Genomic DNA, 23,141 nt, shown 5'->3' on the forward strand with positions numbered 1-23,141 from the left:
ACTTGGCTTGCTGCTCTTTTTAAAGTGTCAGTCTGTTGGAAATGACAAGTCTCCTTGGGATTAAGTTGGCTGTGCTACTCCAGCAGGCTCCTGCTAAATCGTACAACACAAGGATTCCTCTACAGCACAAGGATTTATTAGTCCTAGCTTTATAGTCCCATAATTATTTGGTGTCAGGAGATCTCTCAGAACAAAAATGTAAGTAAATACATGATTCCCATCCTGTTGGCCTCCTAGCCAAACAGAAAAAGAGCAAATGAGAATACACTGGGAAACTCAAAAGATAGCTGCAATTTAGAATGCATGTGGGAGGTAGATGAGACATTCATACTGATAACAAAAATAGACTCCAGAGTTAAAATAACAAATGCCTTTAAAGAGTTTTGGAAAGAACTTTAAACTGCAGAGTCTGAATCAATCTCTAACTACAAAGAGTTAGGATGACAGCCACAGAAGGGGGCTAAGGGAAAAGTAAGACTATCCTACCTACATCAGGCTTCTGGGAGGTATATTTTATTAGCACCAGTACTCCAGCCTAGCTGGATGATGCACGTATCTCACTATCACAGGTTCTGCTGCAGGGTGCTTGTTCCAAAGTAAAGGTGTTAAAGGCAACATACTGATAAGGGTCATTGGCTACTTGCCACCAGGTCTAGTCCATCTTTTCTCTGAATGGGTACTATTCCATTAAAACCTTCCTATGATAATTTGGGGTCTCTTGAGGTGACACCCAGGAATTCTCTCTGATAATGTAGAATCCTCTGTTTGTGTACTTCTCTGTGAAGCTGCAAACTGTTACACAGTGGCAGGAAAAAGCAGGACAGCTGCTTAATTCTCTTGAAAATATATTGTCTTTAGAAAAAATTGAAACAGACATTGAAGTCTCTTTTTCATCTTGATCCTCTAAGGAAATAACCAACTAAATCCTTAATCCTCTACCTCCTTGGTAAAAACAAACAAAACAACAAAGTACCAATCAAACAGACAAGACAGGGACAGGTGCTGCTCTTCTCATATTTTGATGTGAAAAAAAGGGCTTTAGAAATCATTCTGCCCTTACCCCCAGCAGAATCCTTTGCGATACTAAGGTTCTTGTGCAGGAACTGCTGCTCTTTTCTTCCCACACTTCTCTGGGTTTGTGATTTTTGCCTGTAGGATGCTAAGGGAGGGACCTGTATTTTGTGTCTATTGGAGCACTGTACACGACGGCTCCTTAAATGCCCCAGGGGTCACTTCATTTTATTTCCTCTCGGACTGATTCTCTTCTCTGCATTTAAGAACCTCATTATTGCAAGTGCTATACTTCTCCATGCAGTGTGGTCCTTCAACTAGTGTCTCCTGTTCCTTCTGAAACCTCTTTTCCCCACCCTCCCTTCTCCCAAATACCAGAAATGTTTCAGCTTTTTGCTCTGTGCCTTGTATAGTATATTATTTACTTGAGGAAATCATTTACTTAGAAACAGGCCCGTGTATTCTAGACCAGAGATGAGCATGCTAAACAAGGAGACTGTTTCACTCTTAAAGGACTCCCTTCATTTTGCCAGGGAAATTAAAGGCAGGAGACCCAGCAACCTCACACTTCAAAAGTTAAAACAGAGGCTCTAGCAATTGTGCACTTCACAAGAGCTGGTCTAAAGACTGTTTCATACTGTCACCTCAGTCCCCTTTAATCTGAAATGTGCATTTCTCTAGCCCTATGAAAGACAGGCAGGATATTTATAGTGGTGTCAAAAGGGGCAGGAAGTAGGAAACTGGGGTGGGTGTTTGAAAAGTGTATGAAGGGCTTACTACAGTGGAGGCAGGCTGGAACTCCTTCCCCTGAAAGAAGATGCAGCTGAAGGAGAAGTGCCTGGGGAATAGCTGGTTTTCTACAGATATCCTCTGGCTTTCTCCTCCTTTACCTGCTGCCTTTCCAATGCCAGCCATTTCCTGTCTTTCAAAGTCAAGTGGAAGTTTTTAATTCAGTGGTTTTCCTGTCTTGGTATAAGCAAGTACTGGGATTTTTTCCCCCCCGTATATTTTAACTGTTTAGAGACCAACAACAAAACCTGCTCACTAGGAGGAGAGCTCTTTCTTTACAGCTGACCCGAGAAATTTGAGAAGGCTGATTCAGTGTCAGAGGAGCAAGATTTTTGCTTGTTCCTGTATTCACTGAGTATGAGAGATTGAACTTGTTGTCTGAACAAATGCTTCAGTGCTCTTCTATAGAAAATTAACAGACTAACATAATGCCAGCAGGTCTCCCTGCAGGCTGCACTGCAGTAACACCCAACACTGAGGGAAACACAGAGAAAAGGAAACAGATGTTGAAGTCCCCATACAGTAATTACAATGCAGCATGAGGGAGTTAAAATTCATGTCCTTCAGTCTAGGCCAGCAGGAGCTTGGGTCATTTTGAACATGGCCCTGCGGAAAAGTACTCCTGCTTCCTGTGTGCTGTTGTGAGATTTTTATATTTTTTTTTTAATGAACCACCAGGGAGCAAGAAGTAATAACATGTTGCCTTCATGCTGTTGCACCTGGTGCAGCTGTTCCTATCTGTGTAAGCAATGTGCAAATTTGAGGCAGTTTGTATCTGCTTTGCTGACGTAGTGGTGATCGTGCAGGCCAAAAGAAACCTGTGCCTTTTCATGTCAAAGTCAAGGAATTAAGAAGGGAAAATTATTTTCCCTCCAGGGACCCCTACAGGGTCTTTTTTTCATCTTTGGGCCCTTTCACATACCTTTCTTTACCTCCCCAATAAAATAGTTCCTAGCTCTTAAGAACCAGCAGGGTTACAACGTTCTGAAATGTTAACAACAGATGGGTAACAAAAGAAGATTGTGGATTTTTTTTTATGAGTGTTTATTTTTGTCCAGAATCAATAAAAAGTATGTGCTGAACAATGATGGCTCTGGCATTTGCACACTCTCCTTTTTTTCTCCTGACTGCAGTAGGTCAGGTTGCTACACCATATGTATCAAAAGTACCTTTAGATGACAGGTTACACCTGGCTGAATTTCATTTGTTTCTCCTGCTACACAATCTGCACCATTTTCCAGCTAAATTGTACTTTCCTTGTAACTCACCTGGTGAAAATGAAAGGAGCCCAAGCCCTCCACATACACCCATGCAACCTGCACTTTCTGAAGGACTGTTTGAAGGAAATTTGCTTTCAGCTGAATGGAGGAATGCAACAGCTTTGCTAGAATCACAGAGAGTCCAGAGTAAAGTGCACGTGCTCAATCCATAGCCAGTCCACCCAGCCAGGCTTTTTCAAAGCCTAAGCCTTGATTGCCAGTCAGCAATTAATATGCCACAGGCTGTTAGACATCAATCAGTATAGCATCAGATTTGTTCTCCTGCTTGTATGTTCCCTAAAGCCACATTTATTCTCCTGGCAGGATTAGATCCACCTTGGGCATGCCTCATATAGTTTCAGATGGGGTGGCCTATCACATGTCAGTTAACTGTTTCTATTAGCCTAGACAACCTTATCTAGTTCTTCATCAATGCCTCCACATAGACTTCTTTCTCCAGTAACCCTTCACCACATGTACTGCAAGACTAATCTTTGAAGGGCCTTTGCCACTCCTACAGCTCGTAAGTATCTTCTCCCATTGAGCCTGTGATCATCCTCTTCCCCAAAGAGGGAACAAAGACAAACTTTCAGAGTCAAGCCCACTAGTTCCCAGCTAGCACAACCCAAGACCTTATCCTGGAGCTGACAATGACCTGCTAGACATTCTCCCCAAGCACTGCTTTCTGCTGGTTTCTGATGCATTTCAGTCCCAGGAGGGACACCTCAAATCACCTCCTTTCTTCCTAAAATAAAAATGAAATTTTACATCTCAAGCAAACCATAGCTGACATTTGATGAGGTTTGATGTTATTTTTTGCATATGTGCCTCTTTGCTATTTAATTTGAGTTTTATTGTCTGTATACTGTTTCTAAGGGCTGAAATTGTCCTTTGGAAAGGTCTAATATAAACACTAGCAGGAATCTGGACTATTCACAGTCAACATTTATTTTACCAGCTCACAACTCAAGAGACTTCTATCTTGTTTCCAAAAGACTCCCAGAATCTTTTCTAGCTGGCAGTAACTCTGAATAAATAGTCAGGGTTGTGTAAAACTGCTTGCATTTTTATCTTATTAGACACTGTCAGTTAATGCACTAAAACTTTACTCTGGTCACTCAAGGGAACTGCTTCACATTACAGTAGAGGGTTAAGGGATTTTTTTAATTACAGTTTTAAGTTCTCTAGTGTTCAGAACATTCATCTTAAAACCCTGAAACAATCAAGTCAAATCAAACTCTGATACAAGATGGTGAAATACTGCTGAGCCTAGTGGCACTGCACCTGCTTTACACAAGGTATTTCCCTTCCATACTGATAGCCAGGTCAGATTTTAGATCTTGTATTAGAGGGTGTAAATCCATTTAGCCCACCTTGGTGTCATTTACCCCAGGCCCAGGCCCAGCCTAACACTTTCAAATAGCAAGAACTTGAAAATCAGTGGTTAGCCATCTTTTCTCAAGTATTCCAAAGCAAATCCAGTTTAACCCTTGTTTTAAGTAAGGACCTAGCCCATTATGAGCAAACAATGTTGGTAGCAAAATCAGTGGCAAGTAGAGCACTAGTGATTTTGGTATGCTCATTCAATTAGCTGCACTAGAGAAAGAGTTGTAGGATTATTATTAATAAAGCCCTAGCAGTATGCCTTCCTCCTCTATGCTCCAAGTACTTAAGACCTTCAGCCCTATTTGCAACAAATGCTTCAAAGCTGAGGAAAAGACAATCTTACAGCAGTTCCAAATGACACAGCTGCTCTGATCAAATTTGTCTCAGAGAAGGCTACCTAAGGTGTAGTTAAAGAGCAGTAACAGTCCAATAGGCACATAAGTACACTTTCAAATGGCACATGGAAACTCTTCAGAGATTTAGATGAGCTGCAGTAGGCCTTTAACAAACTCTGCATTTGCTTGAAGGCCAAATTTTCCTTTCTTATCTCTTACATTACTATCATTTCACCAGTATAATTGAAGTTGCTTCCAGCACCATGTAAAAGACAGAACAATGCCCTCAAAGTCTACAGCAACAAGCAGTGCATCAGAGCAAAAGTTTCTTCATCTTGAATAATAATTAAAAAAACAAAACAAAACAAAAAGCCACCTTGCAATTAAAAGGAAACTCAGTCACACAGACTGAAGATATTATTATGACTGGCCTTGCCTGCTACCTCAAACCAAGCTGTTCTCTCCAGTCTACCAACTCTTATGAACTTTTCCAGAGAGCATCCGGTCGGAGCTTCATTTCATGACAAGACCTCCTACCCAGACCAAACAGGCTCCTTTCTTCAGTGATGTACGCTTGGCTAGGCTACATAAGAGCACCACATGGTCTTGGAGCAGTGAAGAATAAGAAATATAACCTGAGACAACATTTTTACATGGAAAAACTAAGTTTTCATTACTTTAAACTTAAGGCTAAGGTGATTCAGTGAGTGCTCCTACTAAAGATTCTTGGTCCTACCCACCATGACCATCAGTGGGGTTATGCATGACTACAGAGATCCATTTCATCAGATTCCAATCCAGTTGCCATAGCTAAGAGACTCTGAAAGAGCAGGACTAACTCTGTTTTGTGTCTTGGAAAATGTGAATTCCACTGAAGCTGAGAATGAACGTGGCACCTTGTGCCACCTCTCTTACAGTGAAACAAGCAAATCTGCTCATCCCAAAAACCAGGTATGAACAAAGCAGGCCATTCCCAACCCCAGATGAAAACTTTTGCTAAATTACAAAATGCTAGTGCTTCATATGGCTGTAGATTACTGTGTTCCCGCCAGCCCACTTCTGCCCAGAAAGAGAAGCAGTTGACAGGTGGAGAGCTCTCAAGAACAGGTGGGAAAGCAGTGAAAATAAGAATGCAACAAATTTCACCACAAAGCAAAGAGCTCTAAGGCTCAAGGTTAAAACATCTGGCTCTCTGCTGGCTCAGAGGTCTTGCTGGAGTTACTTCCTGCAGGAAATCTGGAGTGGCATATGCAATAGTAAAAAGATACCAAAGGAGCCTTATATAACATTCTGCACTGCATTGTCCAAACAGCAATTTCCACTACATTTTTGTTAATAAGTGCTTTTGGCAAAGTGACAAACTCCAGATGCCTCAAGGGGAATTCTCCACTCTGCTCTGAATTTTAATTAAAAGTAACTAACAAATAACCAACTTGTATTTTTGCTTCTCTTGCATATGGCAGTTCAGCTCAGAATGGCCATCTTTCTGTCAGAAGGCACGGCCAGGCACACGGAACACCCTCTTTTACCACAGTTTTTACCATCGACAATGGAATTCCACAGAGGTTAAACAAATCTCCTCAATTTCTTCCCATGTAAAATGGAATTCAATGCTTCTCAGATTTCCTGCTTCTAAAATGCCTCAAAGGGAAGTTCAGTCTAAAAATGAAACCACATCATTACTTCCTCAACAAAAGTCTGACTCCAAAGCGAGCACAACGCTTTTGCAACTATTACCATGGCATGTCACCCAAAAGTCTGGTTTACATCCAACTCAAAGGACTGGTATAATAATTAATTAGCCCTGGCTTATTTTAACTTTTAAGCTAATTTGGCAGGCCTTCCTTCTCTGCCTTAAAGGATAAGTCAGCACATGTGACCTCACTATGGACCTCAAGGCATAGAATCCATGTTCGAAATTTCACACATGATCAAGTTGTTCTGCATATCTTTTCTAGCTTATTAGTGAGAAGGTGGAATTATCAATTCAAGAAAAACAGTGAAAGAAAAGGAGCAGGTTTTCAATTAGGTGCTTAGACATTGGGCCAAACAAGCATGAGCTTCCTCCTCTGATGTTTCTTGCTCTTCTCATACCGTATTATCAGTTCAAAGGAGGTCAGCCACTACAGGTGTCATGAACTCAGTACTATGGATCCCACAGGAATGAAGAAATTAAGGCTTCCTTAAGCACTGAGGGACTCTAAGAGTTTACCCTCACCTCCCCAAAGCCTGCCAACTCCAACTCAGCAAGAGTGTGGTTATTTGGAACAGAGAGGAGCATTGCCCATCAGAATCTTTGTTGAAACAGGTATTTCTTCCCCCAACACCAACTATAGAAAGGGATGTTATTTTGAGGTCCTTTGAACTTGGGTAAGAGATAGCTTGTAGTGCCACAGCTCTTTCCTGAAGTATATGCACAAGATGAAAGTGAGACAGGTATCGAGTGGGCAGAGTACTTTATTGCTGGTTTGCCGCTCTCTCTTCCCACAACCTTTTTGGTGTTTTGGTTTGGGTTTTTTGTTGTTTGGTTGGGGATTTTTTTGGAGGTTCGGTTTTGGTTGGGTGGGTGTGAGGGGTTTTGTGGTTTGGGGTTTGTTGGTTTTGTTTGGTTTGTGGGGGGTTTATTATTATTATTTTTGTGGGGGTTTTGAAGGGGAGGTAAGGCAAAGAGTGGGCCAGGAAGGAGGTGTTTTTCCAAACCTGTGAATGCAACATTCAGCAGCCAAGCTCAAAAGTTCCTGCTGCTCCTGCGAAAAAAGGACAAACAAGCCCTTTTCATGTTAGCTATGTCCAGCTGGAAATGTCACAGCTTTGTCACAATGGAACAAAGCATGCCTGGTGTCTGTTCTTTCAAAAGGTCTCTTAATTCAAACAAAAGAAAAATATTCACATCTGGAAGGGGTCGTAGGCAGGGGGCAGGAGTGGAGGAAGCAAAGTTCAGATGGCAAGTCATAGCAGTTGCTGTTTGTCTAATTATTGTACTGCCTGTTCTGGCACTTATTGATCCAGTTAAAGAAAGAAAGCCAAGAGTTAAAACAGCAATTTTATTATTGATTGACCTCAGAGGGCCAGATAAGACACACCTCTTCACTTCTGTTCCATTCATCATGCTGGAACACTCATGCTGAGTGAAAAGACCCCTTGTGAACAGTCTGGCAGAAGTCCTTTCCCTTCCCTCCCCCTGCCTCCTTTTTTTAATAAGGAAAAAAAAATAATTGTTGTGTATGGAGTCCAAGTTTCCTTCAGAAAACCACAACCTCCACTTTCAACTGATGTACATATTGAAATCTTGCCCTTCCCAATGGCTTTATTTGACCATCTGTTTCTGTAAAGATTAAAACCTTCTAATGACTGAAGAGTTGGGAGGCTGTATCAGAACTGAGCCACAGGGAGATCAAAAATTAAATGTCTAGCAAGATCAGATTAAAGGAGAAGAGAATAAACTTGAGAGTAAGACTTCACTGGCTAGGCATGAAAGACCAGCAGTAAAAGTTTTCATTACACTTCCAAGCTAAGTTTTCTCCTTCTTCAGAATCCAGTGCTTTTAAAGATGAAAAACCTCTCCTAGGCTGCCACTAGCTAGTTAGTTTCTTGTATTGTTTTAAGAGCTATTTTAAAAAGCTCTTTTCCTCCAGCCCTTACTGCATTGACTCCTCCCTTTTGAGCTGGTATTTTGTCAGGAGTTTCAAGAGCGATAAAAACTTGCTGCCAAGTCCCTTTCTTCCCCACAATGTGTTTTATAACCCAGCGTGTAGTTTAGCCTGTCTAAACACTGCACTAGTACACTGCCATCGGTTTCCATGGAGATGGTTAACTCCTCCAGAGCCAGAAAGCTTCAGTATACTTTTTGCCTTTTCAGCACATGAAGAACATGACAGCATTCACTAAAATCAGCCTGCAGAAACATCATCACATTTTCCAGACAGTTCTAGCAAACTTAAGGATTTACTTTGCTTCTGCCCATCACACAGAACTGCAGTCTTAAGCAAACTTGCATTTAAATCTTCTACTAGAATGCTCCTTCCCCTTGTGCTTCTTCTTTGCATAGACATGATGTCTGAAAGCATGACAGCCTCGCTGGCATAAACTTTTTTAAATACCATGTCCTAGAGCAAAGCCAAGGACATAGTATAATGAAGAGTCCTGAACAGAGAAAGGAGAAATGAAGGAGATGACTTCAAACTCAGACAATCAGAGCAGGAAAGAAAGTTTGTGCCCTAGAGTTTAGAAGCACAGTTCTATGAAACTTCATACTTTACCATAGTCCTAGTCACTTATGCATCTAGCAAATATATGTCAGCATGTATTCATAACAAAAATTTACTTAACACCATTTTAAGAAGTTTAATTAAACTCTAAACTACCCTTAATCTAACATAACATGACCTAATCTGAGCATGTAAGTAGCCCCCCTCTCAAAATGCAGGTGATGAAGCCCACACGCTGTCATCAGCTTTAGCTTTGGACAAATAAGTTCTCAGTCTCACTTTCCCAGAAAGGACACTCTCCCTGGCAGTTGCCACTTAGATGGCACACTCATGGATCCAAACTATGGATTGGCCACAGAACTCTGAACACTGCTGCTTCCTGGAAAAATTCCCCAGTATAAAATTATTTGATAAATATTTTTCAGACTATCATCACTGAAGCAAACTGTAACCTTCTCAGCACTTTTAACATGTTGGAATTTTGGGGGATTTTGGCATTCAAGAGCAGATACACTATACAAACCAGACATGAATAACCAGGCATAACTGCAGGTTTTGTGGGAGAGTTAAAAGCAAGACAGAGATTTCTCCCTTTTTTTGGCCAATAAACTTAGCTAACTTGAAAGATTCACTGGCAGGGGTCATAGCAATGGGTGTTCTGCTGTCGTGAGAAATGTTTTCTGTTTGACTTCATAGTAATTGCCCAGAAGATTTCTCTGCAGATTCCGCTTGAAGTCAGTACTGTGTGGACACCAGCGCTGCAAAGTTCCCTAACACCTTTTACACTGTGCTGCTAAACCAATTCACAGTTAAACCATCGCAAGGTGCAAGGAGACTTCACTCATCCAATCCACTCACAGTTGCTGAAGTGACAGCCTGTATTCACTGTTATGTGGACATGTGTCCAGTATTGACTCAAAGGACACCACTTACTGATTTCATATACTTTGCCACAGGACAGTTAGCAAGTATCAACCAATCATATTTGGTTAACCATCCTTGGCTACAAACCAAAGAACTTAAGACCACAGTCTCTATTACCTTCTTCGCAGAGATTTTGGGTGTTTCCCTTGTCCCTTATTTGAAGTTAGTGCAGTGAAGTCCCTGAGGGATGCCAAAACCAGACATCAACCAGAATCCAGTGAAAATGTACTTTCCAAAAAGTATGCACGTTTGTACATCTCCCATGGCTGCAAAGATCACAACACAGCATGCAAAAAGCATGGAGACACTTGCTATCTGCTTCTCCTGAAGTTCTTCCTGAAGTTCCTGGTGCAGCACCACAAGCCTATCTGAGCTTCACCTTCCAACAACCAACCGTTGCAGGTGGTTTCTCAGCTTGAGAGATCTAGTCCTAATCCCATCTCCTATTATTTGTCACCAGGTTGTGGAAGAAATTTTGTCTGCCCACACCTCCAGTTATGTTTCTGTCTTGCTGCAGGAAACAGGCTACTCTTGTAATTACTGATTTCTTTAAAGCATTTCTTGGAGAGGCTGCTGCCACTGTCATGCAACAGGATCTGCCACAACAGCTCACCTTCACTTCCCACCACCCCTGAGGGGTCTGCCACCACACATCTCTCCTCTTAGCACCCCAGATGTATGCAGAGCCATAACCCATCCTGAAAGGTGAAGTCACTCCGCACCACTTTAACCTACCCCTCGTCTGTTTTCACTGCTTACTTGTGGTGGCAGTCCAACTGCTGCCCGCACGCACTCTGGGTCCCGCAGAACTTTGCAGACACGCAGGTTTCGCAGCAATGGGACAGGTGCCGCCTGCTCACAAGAGGAGTCTCATCCCTCCCTCACGGTGCCCTCCCAGCCCCAACGGGCAGCTTCACCCCGCGGCGGCTGAAGGGCTAGGAGAAGGCGCCGCCTGCCCGCGGTACTTACCGATGTCGGAGTTGCAGAAAGCGTCCTGCGGGTGGATGGGGACACAAGTGCAAGCCTCCACCACCAAGTCACGCAGGCTCCAGCTGCAGAGGAACACGACGAGGAAGCTCAGCCACGCCGTCATGCTGCCTTCCGAAGTGCCTCCTCACTTCTGCGGAGCAGGAGGGCAGCCGCTGTTTCGTCCGCCTCACTTTATTCTCACTTCTAAGAGCCCACGCTCCGCGACCTGCCTGCCTCCTCACACTGCTCTTCTCACTCTCTCGCTAGCCTCAGCAGCGCAGCCCTCGATCGGTGGGACGGTGCGAGCCCAAGGGCACGGCAAGTCTGCAGCTCCCGGCGGCCGAGGGGTACAGCACGATGCCGAGCTGTGCGAAGCTGCGCTGCACCGTGGCGTCCCGGTACGCGGAGTTATAGCCTCGATCGCGCCCTCTCGGGCTCCGGGGGCGCCGCCGCCCCGGACCAATGGGAGCCCCGCATTACCTCATCGGCGGGAGAGGCCAGCGGGCCGGGGCGGGGCCGCGGCTTCAGCGCCTTATACGGAATAGTGCGGGGATCGCGGTGCGGGCGGTGGTGGCGGGGCGCTGAGCCGCTGGCTACCTGCGCCACCGGCCGCTCCGAGAAGTCTGCGTCCTCTGCCTGCGTCCCTTCCAGCTGTTCTGAGAAGTTCCCATCCCCCGCTGCTAGTGCCGCCGGGGGAGTTCAGACTCTTAAAAAGCTGGTTGTGCCTTCGAGGTATCAGCGAGTTTCTGTCCCATCGCCGTCTGCGGCCCCGAAAAGTCCTCCGCCCCCCTAGTATGCACCTGCCTCCGCCTGCCACTCCGCTCCGCAGGATAAGAAGAGGCATCTGGAAAACACAAGCAGGGGTCGGGGTTGGCTTGGAAAGCTTGGGTGGTTTCCCTTGAAAGCTACTCGACTGTCTGCAAGCTGCTTTTAAACTGGAAGAGGTGAAATAGCATGCTAAAACGCTTTCAGAAAGCTACCAGAAAACGCAAGAGGAGTGCTTCGTGTCGTGTCGCTTCTTTTCCTCTTTTAATAGGCTGTCAAAAGAGGATGGAGGAAAAGAAGGACAAGACCTAGCTGAACTGTAAACCAGGATTTCATCCTGCGGTTTTTAATCCTGCTCAAATGCTCGCTCTTCCCCTGTCACCCCACCACCATTACTTCCTCTTCTCAGGGCTTTGGGTCAGAAAAGGATCAGAAACTAAGACCAAGCTGGAAAAAGCAGTGTCGTAGCTACTCGGGCACTCCCAACATTTAATCTCAAAGTGTATTGTAGCAGTGCAGCTTTAGTGGAATTTACAGAAAAGTCCTGTTTGTTTTGTTTTCCCTTATCCCCTTCTGGAACCATAAATGTCTATCAGCTGTAGAAATGTAAATGTTATAGAAGAGCTGGGACCTTAAGGAAGCAGACTGCCAGCTGCAAGATACAGACAGCCTTATTATCCTGCAAAGGAGACTGAGGGGTGATTAATCACAGTATCAAACCAGTATATATAATGTCAGAGTACTTTCCACGGGGTTTACAAGACTTAAGCATGTCTAGTTATAAATTATGCTGGTATTAAAGGCCAGGGACCAGCTGTCCTAAATTTCTAAATAGTCAGCTAAGTCTTTAGTTTTATAATTCTGCTCCATCTGGGTGAAGCACAGCCTGCCTACACCTTTTCTTTAATCATACCATCCACACAAAATGAAAACCACCAGTCATACGAAACACAGGCACTTATTTGAAGCATCAGTACATGAAACTTCAAGATGGGTGTTGCTAGTAGAGATGAAGGTTACAGTGCTAACAGTAGGAAGCCCTTGCTGTGATACAGACAACCTGTGTGACAGCTTTGTCTCACTGTGATTCAAATCCCACTCTGTAAAAAGGGGATAATAGTGATGAGAGCTTCTCAGGAATGTGTATTAGTGAACACACTCTGAAAATTGGATGGTGTTGAGGTGATAACGGGTCATATCTGTCTGTCTATCTATCTATCTATTACATATAAGACAGGGTATTAAACAGGACATTTCATTATTTCATTTAGGTAAGTTAGTGTCTGAAATGCAGTATGAGAAACCCTATGCAAAAAAGCTCCTTAGGTGCTTGGACTGTTTGCTCAGGATACTACAGCTGGAGCTGAACCCCTCAGATTGAACTGTCACTCATTCTCACTGGATGTAAACAAGGAATGACTCCACTGCTCTCAACAGAATAATGCATGAGAAAAATGAGGTGTGTCTGGCACTTTCATTTTTTATGTTGTTGTAAAAAGTCTGATATCACCAACTTCATGATACACCTGGTCTATCAACATCTCAGATCAGTACCAGAGAGAAGTGGAGTTATTCCATAACCTGACACTGGCGTAAATAAGAGTGAGTTTGGCCCACACACAACTTGATTATAATCACACTTCCAGCACCACCTCCCTTCACTCTCTGGCCAAGTAACTCCTCTGAGTATGTTTCTTCATTTCTCTAATAACAACTTTCTTGTGTGTTCTAGGACTAGCAAGCTGAATGCTTTGTAATAAGCTTTAAAGATGCTGGGTGCTGTGTGAATGCTGAGTGACGAGAATACACAGATACAGGACACATACAGAGGAGATTTAAAAACAAACCCTTCCATCATCTTCTCAGTTTCTGAATAGGCAGAGGAAGGAGGCTAGAAGTTACTGAAGTTACACAGGGCCATTCAAGTCACAGAAGTGTGACCAACTAAGCTTCTTAAAGACCAAGCTTGTGTTGATTACAAGAACTAGTTCACTCTCCAGATACACTCCAGAGAAGCCATCTACCATTACTTTTTGGGATGAAAAGGAGTGCCATAGCTTGTTGCAGGGTCAAGGCACTTCTATTTGGAAGGGATTGTGTGCAGGCCATGTGGATAGGCTTACCTTTCTTTTATACACTATTTGACAGGTGATCCAGAATTGTTTTTAATGCATGTATTGGCATTGCCTGGAGTGGTCAGTTAGGGCTTAGCAGATTTACCTGCTTTTTGGATACTTATATACTTTATATATACTTATATGCAAGTGATTAACTTCTCCATAGTAGTAGGGATGCAGGGTTTTGAGTCAGGACTGGGTACTGTGGTATTATAATAATAATAATAATAATAATAATAATAATAATAATAATAATAATAATAATAATAATAATAATAATAATAATAATAATAATAATAATAATAATAATAATAATTTACCACTTAAAGGGTGCATTTCATACACAGAAACCAGAGTGCAAATAGTACTCAGGAAAGCTCACTCTGTCCAGTGCCCTGCTGGGAGGCCTTGGTTAAATCATTTAAGCTGCCTATACATTCATTGTATCATCTGTAAATAGAGATATCATATATTATCCTCTCTTAATATGTATTAGATATTAAGAGAGACTAACCAATAAAGTCCACTCTGGAAGAGCCAGGCTGGGATTCTGAGTGTTTATATGAGAAAATGTTGATAATGTCAACACAGAAAGTCAGTGAAGGTACTGAAAGGAGAACTCTATTTGAGTTCCTGCTCTATGCCCTGTCTTCATGGGAGAAACTGCAAAGGGATAAATAAAATAAAAACTAGCAGACTCTCAGCCTTACATGACCATTAAAAAAAATCATATCAGAGAAAGAAAGAGGAAATAAAGACCTTGATCTTCATATGAGAAAATTAGAGTTCACATTTGGTTAATGTCACCAAATAAAGAAATCTGTATAATTCCAGTCCTCCACCAAGAACACGCTGTTGAACACAGTTAAGGATCTCTCTGCTTTACCAAGCAGCCACACGACTTCATGCTGTGATCATGTCAGATCCCACAAGCTAAGCATGTCTGGGCTGGGTCAATAGTTGGTGTGAAAATTCCCAGGGAAACCATGTCCTGCAGGTGTTGTTGACTGAGCAAAAGTGGCCTCCCCTCCATTCCCTATGAATGTGCGGAGACAGTGCTAGGGGGCACTGCGCTGCAAGAGATGGTTGCATTTCCCTCCCGTGAAGCTAGATTCCTTGCAACATCTAAAGATCTGATCCTTTGGAAAAGGAAAGATATGAAGTTGGGTGTCTCCGTTAAATTTCAGGAGAGAGAATTACCTTATGCTTCAACAGGTATCCACCACAATTTACCACAGAAGCATATTAACATCATTTTCCTTCCACAAGTCCCAGAGCTAGCTGCAGAGACCGAGATAAAAGCACTTTGGAATATTCCTTCAAGAGGCATAAGATGTTGCTGTAAATGAACTAAAGACATATTTGCTTCCTTTCTGATCAGATTTCTTTGTAAGGGATGCCAGCTGTTTCAGAACAGGCAAAAGCATCTGCGTGTAAGTACTACAGAAGGGGCTTCACCAAACTACAGGAACTGCTGGCCAAAGAGAGGGAGAGAAGGAGAGCAGGAAGGAAGGAAAGAAGGAAGGAAAAATGAAAGGGGGGGACACCAAAAAAAAAAAAGAGAGAGAGAAAGAAAGAAAGAGAGACACACATACCCAGTGCTACCACTAGCAGCAGAAAAGAAATCCCTGACACATGTAGTGGCTGAATACTCCAGTTCATCACCAGACCTCAGCTGGCTGAAACTGATGATGTCATGAATGAAGTCAGAAGATTTCAGCCTGCAGTGTGAATACCCCTGCCATCTCCTTAACAATATATTAATTTTAAAAGCTTCAGAAGTATGGGCACTTTTCCCACTTGAACTTTTTAACAGTAACTTGACTTGATTTAGAGTCCTGCCATTAGAATTCCAAATTATCCACCTGACAAGTTGCTCAGAAGCCGCCTTTTGTCCTAAAAACTCTCCTTCAAGTTGATGATCCTCATATTTTTACACCAGCTCAGCATCACACCCTCTGGGAAATATCACTGTTTTTTCCTCTTTTATACAACAGGTGGGAAAGGGTAGGTGTGTTTTGAGCTATCTGATGTCCTTTTTTTGGCAGTACCCCCATGCCATCTCACAGAGAGGTCATGAGTTGCATTAGCAAAAGATTCTCCTGTTTCCTAATTCTGTGTTTCTTTTTTCAGAATGTCTTTTTTATTTTTCCTGAGACTGTCCCTTGAGAATATTGTTTTGTTTAAAATGTTTGTGTTTGCTACGATTTATAAGTGTGAAAAAGGTTGGAAAATCTCCACCTCTGTTCGTTCCCCCATTTTATCAGTGAACTTCATATGCTGCTTAAAATATGAGGCCTCTTTCTTCAAAAATGTCTTTGATTCTATAAATACATATGAAAAAGAAAAAGAATGCATTTGATCTCTTTCTCTGAGGCTGCAAAGGAATTGCGTCACCTTCCTGTCTGCAAGCCAGACATAGGTAACACTCTATCCCATTCCCAAGCTTTTAATTAGAGATACACCATTAAACCTTCATCAGCTCTAACTCTCTTATACTGTGTTCAGTCTTCAAGGATCCTTTACAGTTTTTGCATACCAAGAGCACCCAGCCTGGGAGCAGACCATAAGCACCATGTGTCTCCAGGACTGTAGAATATGAAGTCATCCTCTCAGTAGTGTGAGGATCCTCCAATCAGGCTATGATGTGGCATCAGCTGCAGAAAGGCAACCAGGAAATATCTTTTAACAGCCTTATCACGTTTAAATGTTTCCTGCACATGACTGCGCTCTTTGGCCCCAATCCAGCAAAACACTAAGGCACATGTTCAACTTTAAGCACACAAAATGTTCTCCTGAAGTCAACAGGACCATTTGCATGGACAAAGTTAAATATAAGCTTAAGAGCATTTCTGGATCGGGGCCAAAGGGCTCAGTACCCTGCAGGGTTCAAGCCAGTAGGCTGTGATTAGATGGTCTGACAGAGTTTGGGGGGAGTACACAATGTGATTTGCTTGGCTCTACCTGCCTGTGCGTCATCCCAAGCAATTAATTTTCTCTCATTTTTGTTTATTATGAGTTTGCCACATTTCTCTTGCTTTGCTTTCATGCTGCTGTAGCCATTTCCATACTGAAGTTTTTTTCTTTTTTAAGCCCTTCTAAACTGCATCAATAGCTTTAAGTGACTGAACAAAGAGATTTCAAATAGATGAAGTGCTTCAAATGGTAATAAGAGCTGGTGTTCCCAGAGCTTTGGAAGCTCACACTAAGCAGAGAAGAGAGTGAGAGGGATTGAAAATCACTTTTCTGTTGTTCCTTTGTATGAACTGGTTTCTGGCTTATGCAATGCACAGTAATTAAAATTACTGGAATGCCTCACATTTTTAAGAGAGCTTTAAGGCAGCTCTATGGCATTGTGGCCAACAGAGTTCATGAGCAGATAGTGCCTGCCATCAAGGTTTGATGCTTCTATCAGTCTAACTTGAAGAAGACAATGTCTCTGTAGAAGCCTTGGATAGGAGTTAGAAGAAGGAGGGCTAGACACAGACAGTCACTAATATCTGCTCCCTGCACTGGCTTCATGAGCAGATCTGGGGCAACCCTTCCTCTTGCTGAGGTGAGAGCCTAAAGGTTGCTGTGGTCATCAGCGATCTCATTGCTTTCACTGTAGCCTTAATGTTCTGCCCACATTCAAGTGTGGGATAGAATTTGCATGTCCTCTTTCTCACTGTTATATCAGTTCCTCATAGTGCCTCCTTCTGTACAGGAAATGTGTCTTTCTGGGGCAGAGGGTTTACATTTAAGCACTGGCCACTGCAGTTGCTGGATGTATTTGTGGGGGTCCAAACAGTTCCCTGATGTTTGGCAAACAGACCGGGAGCCTGGCAGGCTGGCAAGTCTCTCTGCTCTCAGCGAGTGGCTTTCCCTGTGATGATGCTTACTATGCTCGGCAGTGGTAAGGAAGTATCTTGCTGCTTTTCAGTCCTCCTGGCACAGTCCAGAATTTAGTTTTCCTGTTTTCCATTTTTGTCATTGAGGGTGGCTGGCTGCTGCATCTGTGGTCTTCTCACAGGAGTTGGTCTGGATTCTCACAGTGAAAAACAGCTACAGCTGAATACAGCCTCTCCTGGGAGGGGAGCTGTCTGGCTCAAGGATATGACCTTTTTGGCATGTTGGGTGCCCAGATCCTTCTCCCTTCACCTCTCTGCCTCTCACCAGCCTTCTGAGAACACGGACTGAACCTGCTTCCTCATCTTCTAGGATAATCTTTCTACCCTTCTACACATCAGAAGGCACTGTCAGAATACAGTGCTCTTCTTAGCTCTGTGTGAGTGTTGGGATGTTGAGAAAGATCCCAGACAGAAGACAATAATCCTGTATCTCTTTGACCATCCTGAGGCTAGCAGAGCTGCAGGCCATCCATATGCTGTAGGCCAGCTAGTGCCTAGCATATGCCGCTGGTTTTAAAGCATGTTAGAATGTTCTGAAACAATCACACCTGTGAAAAGCAGAAAGTGCAGCACCAGGGGGCTGGCATTCCTCTTTCTGTTACATTAATGAGACAGTTGAGACAGTGCCCAGTCTGAAGGAAGGTCTTCTCTTTACCTGCAGCACAGGTGCAGCATCAGGAAAAATGGCTGTTTCTGGTCTCTTCCTGCACAACTTGCACAAATTTCTTGCAAGAATGCACCAGCCATCTCATCCTCATTAGCCAACTCTTACTTGTTTCTCATCTGAAACTCCAAAGAAAGGTGGCAGTAACAAGAACAGGCTCTAATGATGAGTACAACAATGTCCCAGCAGGGAACAAACTCAGTGGTTCCTGTCATGCATGTCTGTACATGGGTGTCAAAAGTGAGAAGCAGTTATTCTGTGGACATCCCAACAGAGACCATTGCCTTGGCACAGGATTTTTTTTTTTTTCAATCCATATTGACTTTTTCAATGCTTTCATTCCTGTGATCCCAACTCAACACAGTATTCTAAACAGCAGCTCACTTACAACAGGTCCTTCCCCCACAGACTCAAGGATCCAGCCAGCAGAAGCTGGGGGAATTTCTAATGTGAGATTTCAAGGACAGGTCTTTTTTCTTCTCCAGAGCAAAAGGCAGCACTTCTCTTTCCTCCCCCTTTTGGAATTTTTCTCCATAAATCTCAGCATACAATGTGAGGCAAAAGATGAGGAGATGGTGGGTCTGCAGCCTGGTGTGAAGACTCAGTCATTTGTTCATTGTATTGCTCTTCTCAGATGAAGAGCTATACATTGATCAGTGACCTTTTCAGGTTGGCAGTGTGAGTTCCACACCTAATGCATTAACATCGGGAGTGAAAAGATCAGTGTTTGGCTTAGCATGGATGTGTGAAAACAATATTTTTTTTTCTCCACTGAAGACAGAGGGAACAGTCTACAGGATGTGTTTCCCTTTAATCTGAAGGCTCTGAACTACCCCTGAGTTGTGTGCTTCTGAGGGATGTTTCAGAGGCGGGCACAGAAGTATGGAAAGACACCACAGTGTAATTACAGAACCTTTCTGTTCATTTAGCAAAGTAACCTTTGATTTCATTGTGAGTGATAATGGATACTGTGCAGCAAGAGTTAGTCTGTAACCACATACAGCTTCCCTGGAAATGAAGCTGAGAAAGAGGAACAGAGCAAACTTCTGATTTTCCTTTCTGCTGAATGAAAGTATATTTATTGGGGACTGTAGGCCTAGGATTATGATCACATGCTTTATTAGGAGAAGCTTAAAAAAACCAGTGGCAGATTACAACTCCTTTTGATTTCTCCATTTGTAGCAAGAGCAATGTGGTAGCTCACAGTGGGAGTGCTCTTCTGAGGATGAGGCACATGGTGTGGTGAATTTACTTGCACTCCACTGGTGTACTCAGAAAGAAAGACTTTCAATGCATAGCAGCAGCAGTAATGAACTGCCCAGAGCCAGCAGGAGCTAGGAACTTGTTGAAGGTACTAGTTGAGCTATCCAGGTACCAAAGCTTGAGCACATACCCTGAACAAGAAGACCTCTCTGTAGCTCTGCTCTTAGAAACACTGCCACTGATAATTACATAAAGTCACTTTTGTTTCAAGGAATCTATTGTGCTGAAGAAGCAGGATCATCAAAAAGAGCACAGCCTGCCTCATGAAATGAGAAGAAGCAGGCTAGAAAGGGAGTTCCTTACTTCATTTGAAATTTGTTTCCTCATCCAGAATAAAACTTCATATCTGAACATCATATATAATGCAAACTTAACCTAGAGAGGCTACTAGAGCACTACCTGTGCATAGCTATAAACAAATAGCATCACAAAAACCTGGCTGGAGGAAATAAAAACTTATTCCTAGAGAATGCAAGAGCATTTCCTTCTCCTCCTTACGAAGCCAGAACTTAGCTCCTTAACTTACACAATGCCTCCAGCTCTTCTAAGCAGTGTGAGTACTTTAAACAATAATTTATTTATTTTTCCCCTGAAAGTACAATCTGTAAGACAGGCAGACATAGCCACTCAGTTTTATTTTCAGAAAAGGTTTTTGAAAATAGGAAGGACAAAAGGGAAGAAGGTAGAAAAGAAAAGGAAGAAGAAAAGAAAAAAAAAAAAAGAAAAGAAAAAAAGAAGAAAAGAAAGGAAAAGAAAAGAAAAGAAAAAAGAAAATAAGAAAAGAAAAGAAAATAAGAAAAGAAAAGAAAAGAAAAGAAAAGAAAAGAAAAGAAAAGAAAAGAAAAGAAAAGAAAAGAAAAAAGAAAAGAAAAGAAAAGAAAAGAAAAGAAAAGAAAAGAAAAGAAAAGAAAAGAAAAGAAAAGAAAAGAAAAGAAAAGAAAAGAAAAAAGAGAAAATAAAAGAACCCTCTTATTCTGTTAGGCATTTCTGGGAAGGAAGAGGGAAGGCAGCTTTTAAAACCATGCCAATGACTGAATGTATAAGATAGTTCTCCAAGGTTTCCCTTGATCAGATTGTGCAGAAGATAGGCTGTTTCTGTAATTCACTCCGTGGCTTATTCTAAGGCCATATGCTCTGGTCATGTGAAGATTTACAGTCTCAAATTTACTGGCCTCAGAGAATCTAAAAGACTTATGCAAGAAAACATGTTCTTTGATAACTGAGGCCTCACACAGCCATGCTTTCTAAAGACTGCTTCTAACTCTATATATGGCCCCTCTAGGGCTTTGTAAGCCCTTCTGGGGAAGAGGGAAGGGGAGAAAAAGGGGGAGCTGCTGATCATTGCCATATGTGAGAAGCATCCCTCTCTGCATGTGAGTGTGACATCCATGTTGTCACAGAGGCTCGGCTCTGTATAGTCCCTCTGTTTCCTGTTTCCAGTCAGCATCTTGCTGGTGGAGCAGGAATTCCATACCGCTCTGTACTGCAGTTACAAAAGAGAAAATGATGGCCAGTGAAGGGGGAAGGGGTAGGGGAAATCCTCCTAAATAGCCATATAGGATGTCTGGGCAGGGATGTGAGCCAGGAGTCCTCAGAGGCACTAGAATAAGTGGGAGTTTGCCAAACAACCATTTTCTTTCTTTGACCAGTGTTCCTCAGAGACCTCAGTATTCCAGTTCTCAGAGCTAATTTTAGCTGTTTGTGGTTGGCCCGTTCCTAGTGTCCCTTTCCTATCTTTCACACACACTGAACCTTGGGATACTCTCTGTGGGCTGACAAATGACGTGAAAGCCTCTAATCTGCAGGTCAAGTATACAAAAAAATGAAGTGGGATCAGGAAACTGGAAACATAATTTGCTTTTTTCCAAATAAGGGAGATAAATTCATATTAGAAGTTCTTAGCATACCAAGTTTGTGAGGTTTTTTTTTAAAGCATATGGGGGAATGACTTATTCTTGAAAATTTTATGATAACCACCAGAGATGTTATCATCCCATGGACACTGCCTTTCCTATGCAGACTATGACCAACATGCTTTCATTATTTATTGGCATTGCTCTTCTGTAGGAAAACCAAAACCACATTGTCCCAGACACTGTACTAATATATAACAGGCAGAGTGAGTCCCTGACAAAGGGCATAGAGTACATGTTAGAGAGGGTTCAAAATGAACACAGTGGCAGTAAAGCTGTGGTGCCAGGAGCAAAGGAGCTTGCAGCATGTGACAGTCGTAGTGCAGATGCCATAGTCATGGAGGTCTGAATCTTACCTACTTTACACTGCTGTGACAATTTTATGTCAATTCATTATCTTCCACAAAAATTTGCTCAGCAGTCTGTGATGCATCTGATGTCCAGAGGCACCACAGGGTACAAAAGGAAGGTAAAAAGTATAGTACTCCTCCTGTTTTCCAGAAATGTGGGCAAAGGGTGGCATTTTTATTTCCCCACATTTCTTGTGGATTCCCTCTCTCCACCTCCAAACCTGTTTGAGGATGCTCTGCAGCCCCAAAGTGTACACTCAGAGACACATGTGTGGGCCTGAGGACAGTAAAATGGCATATGGATCCTTAAGGAATTTGGAAGAGATGCTGGTTCTGTTCTGTTAGAAAACCAAGTCCAGGGGCTGGAAATCAGATCAGGAACTTTATTTTTAGTTGACAGATTCAAGAAGGCTTCAAACTAGGTGAGGAATCCTGGGAAGCTGTTTAGGAGGAGAAAAAGACAGCTGTGGCCCTCAAGGACAGAAGAGCACTATTTCTTGAGCTGACAGAGGGCAGATTTGTGTTATTAATTGGGCAGACAGCCCTGGACTGGAAATAAAAGACTGACTAGAAAATCTTGGACAAGACTGCCTATAGCACTCTGCTCTAGCTGCCAGGTAGCAGTCAGTCTGCATGTAAGACAGATCTAATGAGCTGCCCATTGCTCTTCCTTGGGCCTGCAGGTATTTCCCAGGTAAGGCTATGCTGCACAAGGGGCTATTTTCTACTCTACAAAGATCCAGCCAGGACACTGCAGTCAGCATCATTATTAGCAGAGGCACAGACAGGCTGATTGCAGTAGCTTCAGACCAGCCTTGAGCAGAGAATATGGAGGGAGCACAGGAGACATCTCATACTGTCTTTGGCTTCCCACAGATTCCTGGGAGCTCTGCTGATTGCTGAAGATTCCCTTTATTTTTAAGAGCAGTGTTGGCAGCTTGTTTAACTTTCAGATGGAGATAAGTCCTCTCCAAACCGAAGGAGTGGATGGAGAGAGCCTTCCCCCCATACACACACACACACCATCTACAGGTTTTCCTAATAATCCCTGGGCAGATGAACACAGTCATGTGAGTTCTTGAAACTCTATCTGCTTTGGAGGAGCAGTGGGTGTGGTGCTGTGGACATAGCCAGATGTATTTGTTGCCCTTCACAGAAAAGCTCACAGTCCTCCAAAGACTGAATATCAACAAAATCCTTCCTGTGGGGACTTCCAGCTCTGCCCAAGCCAGCTGTAAATTCCTTTGAGGCTGCAACTAAGAAAACTGGAATCCTGGGAGGACCTTGGTAAACTCCCA

General features: G+C 42.9%; 2 protein-coding genes across 3 annotated transcripts in view; one reads left to right on the plus strand and one right to left on the minus strand.

Annotated features, from left to right (window-relative positions):
- The window catches only part of TIMP3 (TIMP metallopeptidase inhibitor 3), a 35,865-nt gene extending 24,583 nt beyond the window's left edge, over window positions 1-11,282 (minus strand). The window contains exon 1 of the mRNA XM_054167916.1: window positions 10,882-11,282. Coding sequence (XP_054023891.1) covers window positions 10,882-11,005 — 124 coding nt within the window. The 5' untranslated portion in view covers window positions 11,006-11,282. The remainder of the gene's footprint in view (window positions 1-10,881) is intronic.
- The window catches only part of SYN3 (synapsin III), a 196,851-nt gene that overhangs the window by 98,351 nt on the left and 75,359 nt on the right, over window positions 1-23,141 (plus strand). The gene's annotated exons all lie outside the window — the stretch shown is intronic.

The sequence above is a fragment of the Dryobates pubescens genome, chromosome 15, assembly GCF_014839835.1.
Source record: "Dryobates pubescens isolate bDryPub1 chromosome 15, bDryPub1.pri, whole genome shotgun sequence".
Lineage (NCBI taxonomy): Eukaryota > Metazoa > Chordata > Aves > Piciformes > Picidae > Dryobates > Dryobates pubescens.